This window comes from Pelodiscus sinensis, chromosome 17 (genome assembly GCF_052426305.1).
Source record: "Pelodiscus sinensis isolate ZL-2025 chromosome 17, ASM5242630v1, whole genome shotgun sequence".
In the NCBI taxonomy this organism is placed as follows: domain Eukaryota; kingdom Metazoa; phylum Chordata; order Testudines; family Trionychidae; genus Pelodiscus; species Pelodiscus sinensis.
This window is the reverse complement of record NC_143068.1, coordinates 7,101,795-7,114,100: the sequence shown is the minus strand read 5'-3', so window position 1 is coordinate 7,114,100 and position 12,306 is coordinate 7,101,795. Positions and strand designations below refer to the sequence as shown.

At 49.3% G+C, this 12,306-nt stretch overlaps 2 protein-coding genes across 5 annotated transcripts in view; both read left to right on the top strand.

The window, feature by feature from the left end:
• Positions 1-12,306, top strand: part of PTPRT (protein tyrosine phosphatase receptor type T) — a 1,034,103-nt gene that overhangs the window by 786,555 nt on the left and 235,242 nt on the right. For all 4 annotated transcript variants that reach the window (XM_075901353.2, XM_075901347.2, XM_075901351.2 and 1 more), the window contains one exon: positions 11,844-12,117. In XM_075901353.2, coding sequence (XP_075757468.2) covers positions 11,844-12,117 — 274 coding nt within the window. The remainder of the gene's footprint in view (positions 1-11,843; positions 12,118-12,306) is intronic.
• Positions 2,028-4,719, top strand: LOC142818867 (uncharacterized). The gene is made up of 2 exons (XM_075901355.2): positions 2,028-4,003; positions 4,347-4,719. The coding sequence occupies exons 1-2, from the start codon at positions 3,431-3,433 to the stop codon at positions 4,449-4,451; spliced, it is 678 nt and encodes a 225-aa protein (XP_075757470.1). The 5' UTR covers positions 2,028-3,430; the 3' UTR covers positions 4,452-4,719.

Here is a 12,306-nt window from a genome sequence, read left to right as displayed (position 1 = left end):
CATGCCCACTCCTGACAGAATGGGGGACAACTGTTGTACAGAGGCCAGCTACACTAGCTGCGAGCTCCCCTATAATAGGGGAAATTCATAGCAGGCCATCTGGAGTGACACAGCATGGTAATTTTGACCTCCTGAACAATGCAAAGTGGCTCAAACAAGGTTAGATAATCTAGCCGGTGTTCTCAGCTATCCTGGCCCCCATTCACCCTGGGAGAAAGTGACTGGAACCAGGAAGCAGACAAAATATTTTGCCATAGCCTGCCAAGGGATTGTATCTTTGTATGGCTTTGAGATCACCTAACATAAGAATGGCCATACTGGGTCAGACCAGAGGTCCATCTAGCCCTGTATCCTGTCTGCCAACAGTGGCCAATGCCAGATGCCCCAGAGTGAGTGAACAGAAATAGGTAATCATCAAGTGAGCCTTCTCCTCTCATCCTTTTCCAGCTCCTGACAAACAGAGACTAGGGACATCATTCCTACTCATTTTGGCTAATAAGTATTAATGGACCTAACCAGTGTTCCCTGTAAGCTGCACACTTGTTCAGGCACAGACAAAGGATTTCAGTCCCACCCATCCCCTCAGCAAAATCCCACAGCTGTGGCCCCAGCTGCTTCATGGGGCGGAACTATGTAGTGGCAGCTGCCAGAGCTGGAGCCTGGGCCACGGTACTAAAAAAAGCACTGTGGCCCCTGCTCCAGTCTCGGCACACAGGGCAGCCACTTGCCACACAGCCTGCCCATATGCCGAGACTGGAGCTGGGACTGCAGGAAGGTGAGGGGTGGGGTAATAGGTGGGAGGTAGCAGCAGTTCCAGGGAAGCACATGGGATGAGAGGAGGGTGGGAGACATGGCAGCAGAGGGGAAAAGGGTGAGGCTTTGGAAAAAATTGATACACTTATCAGTAACAAGTCACTGGGACCAGATGGCATTCACCCAAGAGTTCTGAAAGGACTCAAATGGGAAATTAGGGAACTACTAACTGTGATTTGTAACCTATCTTTGAAATCACCTTCCGTACCTAATGACTGGAAGATAGCTAATGTGATGCCAATATTTAAAAAGGGCTCCAGAGGTTATCCTGGCAATTACAGACTGTTAAATCTAACATCAGTACCGGGCAAATTAGTTGAAACTATACTAAAGAATAGAATTGTCAGACAGAGATGAACATACTTTGTTGTGGAAAAGTCAACATGGTTTCAGTAAAGGGAAATCATGCCTTACTAATCTATCGGAGTTCTTTGAAAGGGTCAACAAGCATGTGGACAAGAGGGATCCAGTGGATATAGTGAACTTTGATTTATAGAAACCTTTTAACAAGGTACCTCACCAAAAGGCTCTTAAATAAGTTAGTTGTCATGGGATAAGAGGGAAGGTCCTCTCATGGATTGATAACTGGTTAAAGAACAGGAAACAAAAGATAAGAATACATGGTCAATTTTCAGACTGGAGAGAGGTAACTAGTGGTGTCCCCCAACGGTCCATACTGGGACCAATCCTATTTAACCTATTTATAAATGATTTGGAGAAAGGGGTACATAGCGAGGTGGCAAACTTTGCAGATGACATGAAACTGGTCAAGATAGTTAAGAACAAATCAGACTGTGAAGCGCTTAAAAAGGATTTCACGAAATTAAGTGATTGGGCAACTAGGTGACGGGAAATGAACTTTAATGCTGATAAATGCAAAGTAATGCACACTGGAAAAAATAATCCCAACTACACACATAAAATGATGGGGATTAATTTAGCAATCACTCAAGAGAGATCTTGAAGTCATTGTGGATAGTTCTCTGAAAACATCCACTCAATGTGCAGCGGCAGTCAAAAAAGCGAACAGAATGTTAGGAATCATTAGGAACTGGGGGGGGGGGGGTCACTAGATGAAATTAATAAATAACAAACAAAAAGAAGTTTTTCTTCATGTAGCGCACAGCCTTCTGTGGAACTCCATCAGTCTCCGGAAAAATCATGGAGGGGATCCCCAAGGAATCCATTTTGAAGCACTTGGAAGAGGGGAAAGTGATCAGGAATAGTCAACATGGATTCACAAAGTGCAAGTCATGCCTGACCAATCTGATTAGCTTCTATAATGAGATAACTGGCTCTGCGGATATGAGAAAGTCAGTGGATGTGATATACCTTGACTTTAGCAAAGCTTTTGATACGGTCTCCCACAATATTCTTGCCAGCAAGTTAAGGGAATATGGATTGGATAAATGGACTATAAGGTGGATAGAAAGCTGACTAGGGTAGTGATCAATTGCTCGATGTCAGACTGGAGGTTGCTTTCTAGCGGAGTGCTCCAAGGATCAGTTCTAGGATCAGTTTTGTTCAACATCTTTATTAATGACCTGGACAAGGGGATGGATTGCGCCCTTAGCAAGTTTGCAGATGACACTAAGCTAGGGGGAGGGGTAGATAAGCTGGAAGGCAGGAAGAGGGTCCAGAGTGACCTGGACAGATTAGAGGATTGGGCCAAAAGAAATCTCATGAGTTTCAAGAAGGGCAAGTGTAGAGTCCTGCACTTGGGACCGAAGAATCCCAAGCATTGGTACATGCTGGCTAAGTAGCAGTTCTGCAGAAAAGGACCTAGGGATTACATTGGATCAGAAGCTGGATATGAGTCAACAGTGTGCCCTTGTAGCCAAGAAGACTAATGGCATATTAGGTTGCATTAAGAGGAACATTGCCAGCAGATCCAGAGAAGTGATTATTCCCCTTTATTCAGCTCTGATGAGGCCACATCTGGAGTATTGTGTCCAGTTCTGGGGCCCCCACTATAGAAAGAATGTGGATGCATTGGAGAGGGTCCAGCGGAGAGCGACCAAAATGATTAGGGGGATGGAGCGCATGACCTATGAGGAGATACTGAGGGATCTACAGAAGAGTCTACAGAAGAGTAGAGCGAGGGGGGATCTGATAGCAGCCTTCAACTTCCTGAAGGAAGGTTCCAAAGAGGATGGAGAAAGGTTGTTCACAGTAGTGACAGATGGCAGAACAAGGAGCAATGGTCTTAAGTTACAGGTTGAGAGATCTAGGTTGGATAATAGGAAAAACTATTTCACTAGGGCTGTGTCCAGACTCAGGGGTTTTTTCAAAAAAACTTCCCCTGTGTCTAGACTACAGCCGCGTTCTTTCGAAATTAAATCGAAAGAACACGGCTTTTCTTTCGACGGCGGTACTCCTCATTCCACGAGGAAGAACGCCTTTTTCGACGGAGATCCGTCGAAAATAAGTGAGTGTGGACGTGGGGAGGCCATTCTTTCGAAAATATTGGCCTCCAGGAAGAAGCCCTGGTGGACAATCTGGGGCATGGGTTGCATGTCTCTGGTTCCTGTCTGCAGCCATTTCTTAAAGGGACAGGCACCCTCACAGCCACTTGTTGCAGCAAAGGAGCCAGAGCACACGGCTACTTTGCTGCAGCATGTCCCAGGCTCAAGACCCTCCTGGCCCTTCCACAGAGCCTTCTGGGGACCCAGCCAGGGGCTCCAAACGCCGGGCACCATCCTGGTCTGGCCCAGAGCTCAAGACCCTTCTGGAGCTCTGGGGAGAGGAGGAGGCCTTACAGGCCCTCAAAAGCCGGCAGCGAAATGCCGACATTTATGGCCGCATGGCAGAGGCCCTGGCCCAGAAGGGCCACTACCCCCACACCCAGGACCAGGTGCGCTCCAAAGTAAAAGAGCTGTGGCAAGGGTACGTCAAGGCCAGGGAGGAGAGCTCCCGTTCTGGGGCAGCCCCCTACTACTGCCCTTACTACAGCGAGCTGGACCAGATCCTGGGTGGCAGTGGAGAAGCACACACACCATGGCGGTTTGTCCAGTCAGGATTGGCAGACCCTGTGGTGGACGCTCCAGAGGAGGACCAGAGCAGTCTGGAGATGGGGACATGGTGCCAGAGGAGGAGGACAGTGCGGAGACGGCGACCCTCACCCTGGAGCCAGTCACCCAGACCCCAGAGGCCTCCCAGGTGTCATCTGGCGCAGGAGAGGAAGCAGCAGGTGAGTGCAGTGAGGTTGTGTAACACCGGGGGGGGGGAGGTAGGTGGGTGCACAGTGGGTGATGCACAAGGGAAACTTGTCATGCTCAGGCTGATGCCCAGGTCACACACAGTGTAACCTTCACAATGTCTGATTCCCCTGTCTCAAGGAGAGGGCATGCCCTTTTGGACAGCTGTTGCACACATGACTGATTGTGATAGAACTGTAGCCGTGTTACTCTGATCTGAGGAAGTGGGTCTGGCCCACGAAAGCTCATCCCCTAATAAACCATCCTGTTAGTATTTTAAGTGCTACAGAGTCCAGTTTTTTAGGACTGATTGTGTCTTCTTCTTTTCCTCCACAGCCGGACCAGCCGTGCAAGAGGGCCGCAGCACCCCAGCCCCACCTCCATCTCCATCTCGGGGACATGGGAGCTGCAGACACAGGCGTGTCTATGCGGACATCCTGAGGCAGCACGTGGAGGCCGTGCAGGACCTCAACTCCATCCTGAGAGAGAGGGCAGAGGCAGAGGATCGGTGGCGTGACCGGCTGATGGAGGAGCTGGTCCAGCAGCGCACGTCCCTGACTGCCACTCTCAGGGAGGTCTGCGGCTTGCCTGCTCCTGTGCCTGGTCCTGCTCCTCCAGCACCCCATGACCCCGCCCCACCAAACCCCCCTTCCACAACAGCATCCCTTTCCCCCCTTGGACCTCCCTCTCCCCCAGTCCCCCCAGTTCCCCAGCCCCTCTCTCCCCCGGCCCTCCTCTCTTCCAGGCCTCCACATCCCAAGAGCACCCCAGCCAGCCAACCGACAGGTGTACCACCCGATCCCGTGGCCATGGTGGACCCCGAACATGAGGCCCAGGCAGGAGAGGGAAATCAGGCAAGCACCGTGCAACCTGATCCCCTTCCCCCCCTCCAGGTTTCAAGTCCCCTTCCCCCCCTCCAGGTTTCAAGTCACCTTCCCCCCCTACAGGTTTCAAGCACCCCCATCACCCCAGTTAAATCACAAAGAAAGGGTTCAACAAGATGTTTATTGTACATAGTTTTGTCAACATCAAAAATGAGCAAAAGTTTTTTTATGTTTGCAACAGTTATACTATTTTTTGAGAGATATTTAAAAAAATTAAACAGAACATATTATTTTGAGACAAACCCTGGTGTTAATGATTTGTCCAAACAGGGTCAGGAGATGGGTTGTGGAGGAAAGCTTCTATTGGGCCAGGGCCCAGTCCCCAGGCAGAAGCCCCTCAGTAGAGTCAGTGGCCTCCACTTGAGAATTGCTCCCGTAGGGCCTCCCGTATGCCAACAGCTGGCGGATGGCAGCTGTCCGGGGCTGGGCAAAGTGCCTCTCCTGGCCATCAGCACCTGTACCCCACCCTGGTAGGAAGGCCTCCCCTTTCCTCTCCACCAGGTTATGGAGAACGCAACACGCAGCCACCACCTCAGGGATGTTGCTCTCCCCCATGTCTAGGTGTGTGAGCAAGCACCGGAATCTGCCTTTTAAACGTCCGAATGCACATTCCACCTGGTTGCGAGCCCGGTTAAGGTGAGCATTAAACCGCTCCTTGCTCCCATCCAGGTGGCCAGTGTAGGGCTTCATCAACCACGGCATCAGGGGGTAGGCGGCATCAGCCACTATGCACACCGGCATGTGCACATCCCCAACCGCAAAATTGTGATGCGGGAAAAATGTTCCTGCCTGAAGCCTCCGGTACAGGTACGAGTTCCTGAAGATGCGGGCATCATGTGCCCCGCCCTGACCACCCAACAAAAATGTCAGAAAACTGGCCACGATGGTCGACCAGGGCCTGGAGGACCATAGAAAAGTAGCCCTTTCTGTTAATGAATTGGGCTGCTCGATGGGGCGGTGCACGGATTGCAATGTGTGTCCCATCGAGCGCTCCTCCGCAATTCGGGAAGCCGAGGGCAGCAAAGCCGGCCATGACGCTGTCCAGATCTGGTAGACAGACGAGCCTGTTGAGCAGCTCCGAATTGATGGACCTCACCACCTGCAGAACGAGACAGACAACAAAATGTTAGAAGGGGTGCCTTATCTCTTAGGAGGAGAACCCACCACCCACCTTCCCTCTCAAACACCCGGGAATCCCCTCCTCAGAACCCCCCCCCAACTATTCAGGGTGAGTGGAGGAGCTCCCTCCCACTCCCACTCCACTTTGCTCTTCCTGACAGTCTCCCTTTCCCCCACCCCAAACTGTGACTGTCCCCAGACAATGACTTACCTCCATCAGGATGGATCCAACAGTAGACCTGCCCACTCCAAATTGGTGTCCCACGGAGCGGTAGCTGTCAGGGGTTGCCAGCTTCCAGAGGGCAATGGCGACCCTCTTTTCCAGGGGGATGGCGGGCCGCAGGTGGGTGTCTTGCCGTTGCAGAGCAGGGGCGAGCCAGGTACACAGCTCCTGGAAAGTGGTCTTTCGCATCCTGAAGTTGCGTAGCCACTCTTGGTCATCCCAGAGCTCCATCACGAGCCAGTCCCACCAGTCAGAGCTGGTTTCAAGCCTCCAAACACGCCTGTCCACAAAGAAGTTTGGAGGCAAGGGCAGTGCGGCTGCTTGACGGACGATCCGTTCGTACCGATTCTGGTCTGGGTCCAGATGGGGAAGTAGCCTCATGACTGTGTCATGCAGATGCAGCAACAATTGCAATATGATGGTGTGGGGCCATCGCCTGCCCAGGGGCAGCTCTGGCTCCATGCCAAAAAAACGGGTCTAAAACAGAAAAACCTCCACAGAAAAAAGCTGCTGGGGTGTCCCAGGAAGCTGAGCACTCCAAACCAGCACTGCAATGCCTTGCTTACCTCCTAGAGGGACAGCAAAGGCAGCTGCAGAAGCAGAGCAACGGGTGTTCAGGAGTGTCCCTTTAACCACGCGTCCCTGCAAAGGGCAGGCAGCAGCACCTGGAAGGAAATGCTGCCCCCATGCCCTTGCAGAAGCAGTTCCGGGTGGCTTTGAATTTCGAAAGAGCGTCCAGCAGTCAGGACGCTCTTTTTCGAAAAAGCGGATCGATTTTTTGTAGTCTAGACGCGCTCTTTCGAAAGAGGCTCTTTCGAAAGATACTTTCGAAAGAGCCTCTTTCGAAAGAGGCTTGCAGTCTAGACATAGCCTAGGGCTGTGACTACACTGCACCCCTTTTCCGGAAAAGGGATGCTGATTAGACACATCGTTATTGCAAATGAAGCGGGGATTTAAACATCCCCTGCTTCATTTGCATAAACATGGCTGCCTCTTTTTTCCGGCTCGGGGCTTCGCCGGAGAAAAGTGCCAGTCTAGACGGGGATCTTTCGGAAAATAAAGCCTTTTCCGAAAGATCCCTTATTCCTCTTAAAATCAGGAATAAGGGATCTTCCGGAAAAGGCTTTATTTTCCAAAAGATCCCTGTCTAGACTGGCGCTTTTTTCCAGCAAAGCCCCGAGCCGGAAAAAAGCGGCAGCCATGTTTATACAAATGAAGCGGGGGATGTTTAAATCCCCATTTCATTTGCAATAACGATGTGTTTAATCTGCATCCCTTTTCCAGAAAAGGGGTGCAGTGTAGACACAGCCTAGGAGGGTGGTGAAGCACTGGAATAGGTTATCTAGGGAGGTGGTGGAATCTTCACCCCTAGAGGTTTTTAAGTCTAGACTTGACAAAGCCCTGGCTGTAATGATTTAGTTGGGATTGGTACCGCTGCCGCTTCTCAGTTGAACTTTTCTGGGCTTCCAGATTTAGTGGATTTCATCAATCCCCCTTAGACTCAGGAGTGGGGACAAAAATGAGGGGCTCAGTGTCTAGGACAGGGCTGCCAGTGAGTGGGATAGGGATGGGGAGCAAGATCCGGAAGGGAGGTGGGGTGCAGAAGTGGGTAAGGATGCAAGGTCTGGGTGGGAGTTGGGTGCAGAAACAGGTTTGGAGTAGGGTGTGTGGCCATGAGAGAAGATGTCTTGACAAGAGGGAGAGTTAAGAAGCAGACTGGGGTTAGGGATGAGGGATGCTCGCATCCAGGTTTGGGGGGAGGCCTCCGCACTAGGCACAGGAAAGTGGCCATCTAGGGCAGGATAGCTGCCAGCCTGGCCACCAAAGGCCACATGCGAACCCAGGAGCAGGTTTGCATGGAAATCAAGGTGGTCCAGTGAGACCCCCGACCCTGAGCCCTGAGCTTAGAACATAAGAACGGCCAAACTGGGTCAGATCAAAGGTCCATCTAGCCCAGTAGCCTGTCTGCCGACAGTGGCCAATACCAGCTACCCTGGAGGGGATGGACCGAAGACAATGACCAAGCCATTTGTCTCATGCCATCCATCTCCAGCCTTCCACAAACAGAGGCCAGGGACACCGTTCCTATCCCCTGGCTAATACCACTCCATGGACCCAACCTCCATGACTTTATCTAACTTCTCTTTAAACTCTATTATAGTTCTAGCCTTCACAGCCTCCTGTGGCAAGGAGTTTCACAGGTTGACTATTTGGTTTGTGAAGAAGAACTTTATTTTATTAGTTTGAAGCCTGCTACCCATTCATTTCATTTGGTGTCCTCTAATCCTTCTATTATGGGAACGAATGAAGAACTTTTCTTTATGCACCCTCTCCACACCACTTATGATTTCATAGACCTCTATCATATCCCCCCTCCATCTCCTCTTTTCTAAGCTGAAAAGTCCCAGTCTTTTTAGCCTCTCTTCATATGGGATCATTTTAGTTGCCCTTTTCTGAACCCTTTCCAAGGCCAAAACATCTCTTTTGAGGTGAGGAGACCACATCTGTACACAGTACTGAAGATATGGCGTACCATAGTTTTATACTTCCCCTCCTCCCCCCCCCCCTGGCTTCCCCCTTCCAGCTCCCTCCTCCCAGGTTTCCCCCTCTCTTCTCCCACCCTCTCTCTTCCCCTCTCCTACCTCCTTTTCCCAGTCTCCCCAGAGGTTAATCCCCCCCTCCCCAGTTTTGTTAAATAAAGAGAGTTTCTATTTTTGAACATATGTGTCCTTTATTTTTTACATCAGGAAGGGGGGCTAGGGAGGGGTAAGTGGAAGGAGGTAAGGGAGGAATGGGGTACGAGCCCCCGATGGGGAGGACTGGGATGGCTCTGCGGGCTCCTCGGGGTGGAAGCTCTCCTGCAGGGTCTCCTGGATCCTGACAACTGCCCGATTGACCCCCCCCCCTCCCGGATGGCAGCCTGCGGCAAGTGCAGCCGGGCTGATGCCAAGTGCTGTGATGTGCCTGGTGCAAGCACTCAGGGCACTCCAAGACAGGACTGCTTTGCTGTCCCTCATTGAGGTAGACAAGCAAGCGGGGAACCCTGAGAACTGTCTGTCCGGGGTGGGGGTCGGGTCCCTTTAAGCACAGCCCTCAGCTTGCCTGAGGCAGCAGCTCCCTGCTCTAAGTCCTAACCTGATGCCCTGCCGGCACCTGTTCCGGCCAGCCTTAACTTCAGTTCAGGGTCCACTCAATGTGGACATGCTATTTCGAATTAGCAAAACACTAATTTGAATTAGTTTTTAGGTCTAGATGCACTAGTTCGAATTAGCTTAGTTCGAATTAGCTTAGTTCGAATTAACTAATTCGAATTGTTAGTTTGAATTAGTGCTGTAGTGTAGACATATCCTAAATGTGCAGGTTAGCTGTTTGATTTCTCTGGTCTGCTTTAGTTGTCCTGCCCATGTTTCCTATGGGACAGCTGATGAGAGGGTGGTGTGTTACAAGTTTTTCAGACCAATTTTTCTGCAACAACGAGCCTCTAAAAGACACTAGAACAATGCACTGCTGTTTCCAATCTTTGCATAGATCTCTCCTGTCTAAATAGACAAAGAACTAGCTTCAACTTAGACAGGTGAGGGCAACACATGTGAATACCCTGACAAAAACTGAAATGACTAGAGTGGTATCTCATTCTTCGTCAAATGGATAAGAAGTGTTAAGCAGTCAGTGTGCCTGTCACAGTTGTAGCAGTGCTGAATTTAAGGCTTTTGTGACAGAAAACAAAGCAAAGTGGATACTTTGCAATCCTAACTGGGTCTGTAAAACTGTGGTAGAAGCTTCAAGATTTGTTACAAAGTATCACTGAGAACAAGAGCTTAACGGGGCTACGTCTTGACTGCAAGCCTCTTTCGAAAGAGAGAGTCTAGACTTCAACCAGTACTTTCAAAAAAGCAAGCTGCTTTTTTGAAAGATATCAGAGGGGTAGCCGTGTTAGTCTGAATCTGCAAAAGCGACTAGGAGTCCTGTGGCACCTTATAGACTAACTGAAGTGTAGGAGCATAAGCTTCCGTGGGCAAAGACCCACTTCGTCAGATGCATCTGACGAAGTGGGTCTTTGCCCACGAAAGCTTATGCTCCTACACTTCAGTTAGTCTATAAGGTGCCACAGGACTCCTCGTCGCTTTTTTTTGAAAGAGAGCACCCAGGCAGTCTGTATGCCCTTTTTCAAAAAAGCATAGTTTGCATTACATAGCACCTTTTTTCAAAAGAGAACTTTCGAAATAAGGCGTTCTTCCTCATAAATGAGGTTTTCCACGGTCTAGATGCAGGTAAAGTTTTTTTGAAAAAAGGCCACTTTTTTTGCGAAAAAACTCTGTAGTCTAGATACACCCTGGGATACTAATTGGGATTAGACTTTTACATAGATAGAATATCCAAAATTGCATTAATATGCAAACAAAGTGTTGGAAGGGATAGAAACATACCTGCTTCAATGAAAATGCCAACTTCTAGCTATTGGGGGTTTAGGAGGAGACTCTGAATGGAGAAATTATTGTGAGAGCATTCTTTCTCCATTTCGGTAGTTCTGCTCCAGGAAAAACCCTGAAGAACAGAGGTAGCAGCAAATATATAATATGCACAAGTACATATTATACCAGTGTTTCTTAAAGTGGTCTGCGAAACCACTTTGAGAAAGTACTAACTGGCCGTGCTGGTATGTTTATTTACTGGTGCTGCGGCTATGGAGACTTGCGGCTCCCATTGGCTCCAGTTTGCCATTTGCAGCTAAGGGAAGCTGCAGGAAGCAGTGGCCAAGCCCACACCACTTCCTGCAGCTCTCCTTGGCTGCAAATGGTGAACTGGAGCCAATGGAAGCTGCAAAGCTCCATGGCCGTGGTGCGAGTAAATAAACACACCAGTGCAGCCAATTAGCAGGTTTCTCAAAGTGGTTTTGCTGACCACTTTGAGAGACTCTGTATTATGCCAAGTTATGACTTTGAACTAGTTTTAATAAAATAACATACATCCTTCACCTAAATCATTTCAAAAGGCATTCATCATCACTACTTTCAAACACTGCCATCTCTTTTGGTGCAGGGTGTGATGAAAGCCATTGGTACTTCCTACAGTGCAATTCTACTTTGTGAATTTTCCAAATGCATCTCGACACATTTTGTTACTGGAACGTATTTCTTTAGAATCTTGGAAACTAGAACTGGAAGGGACTTCAAGAGGTCGAGTCCAGTTACCTGAACTCATGGCAGGACCCAGTACCTTTAATTACTGCAGTTCATTGTTCATATTAATTTTGCCATATACATGTAATAAAATGCTACACGTTTTCATCCTAAGAGAATCCCAGAGTGCTTTACAAACATACATAAGACTGAAATCTCTACTCATTTTAATCAGACCATATCTGGAACAAATCCATTGAATTCAGAATCTGGTCCACAGAGCACTGGTGGAATGCAGCCATGGGGGGATGGGGCGGGAAGAAGTGTCTATATACCTCAGAACTGTGAAAAGGATCCCGCTGAAAGGCATTCGTTATTAACACTACATTTTCCCATCTCACTAGGTTTGCCTTTTTTCTTACTTTGTTTTGGAGCTTCTTGGTAGTCTAACCTTGTCTTCATCTCTCTCTCTCCTCCTCCACCCCAGTGTCTATCAACTTGTTGTCAAGGAAGAGAGGTTGCAGAAAGCACGGAGGGCTGCAGACATCATTGAGTGCTTCTCTGTCCCGGTGAGCTACAAGAATGCTTCCAGCTTTGACTCACCCCATTACTTTGCGGCCGAGCTGAAGCCCATCAACCTTCTCGTCACGCAGCCCTTTACAGTGGGCGACAACAAGACCTACAATGGCTATTGGAATGCTCCTCTCTCACCACTGAAAAGCTACAGCATCTACTTCCAGGCTCTCAGCAAAGCAAATGGAGTAAGTGCAGCAAGAACTGATACTGGTTTTGTGTACATAGGGCCACCTCTATCTCTTCACATCTGAAAAGTTCACACTTTTTTCCTTAGAAAGCCCAAGGGAAATGAAACACCACTACTGATCCTCTGCTTTGGCCTCTGATGCATTGTTCCACTGAAAAATGCAGAAGAACATTATGTTGTACATGGC

Bases quoted from the DNA above. Each gene is read 5' to 3' on its own strand.
- LOC142818867 (XM_075901355.2), top strand. From the start codon at position 3,431: ATGTCCCAGGCTCAAGACCCTCCTGGCCCTTCCACAGAGCCTTCTGGG. The intron at 4,004-4,346 runs GTGAGTGCAGTG...TTTCCTCCACAG, and splicing joins CGCAGGAGAGGAAGCAGCAG to CCGGACCAGCCGTGCAAGAG.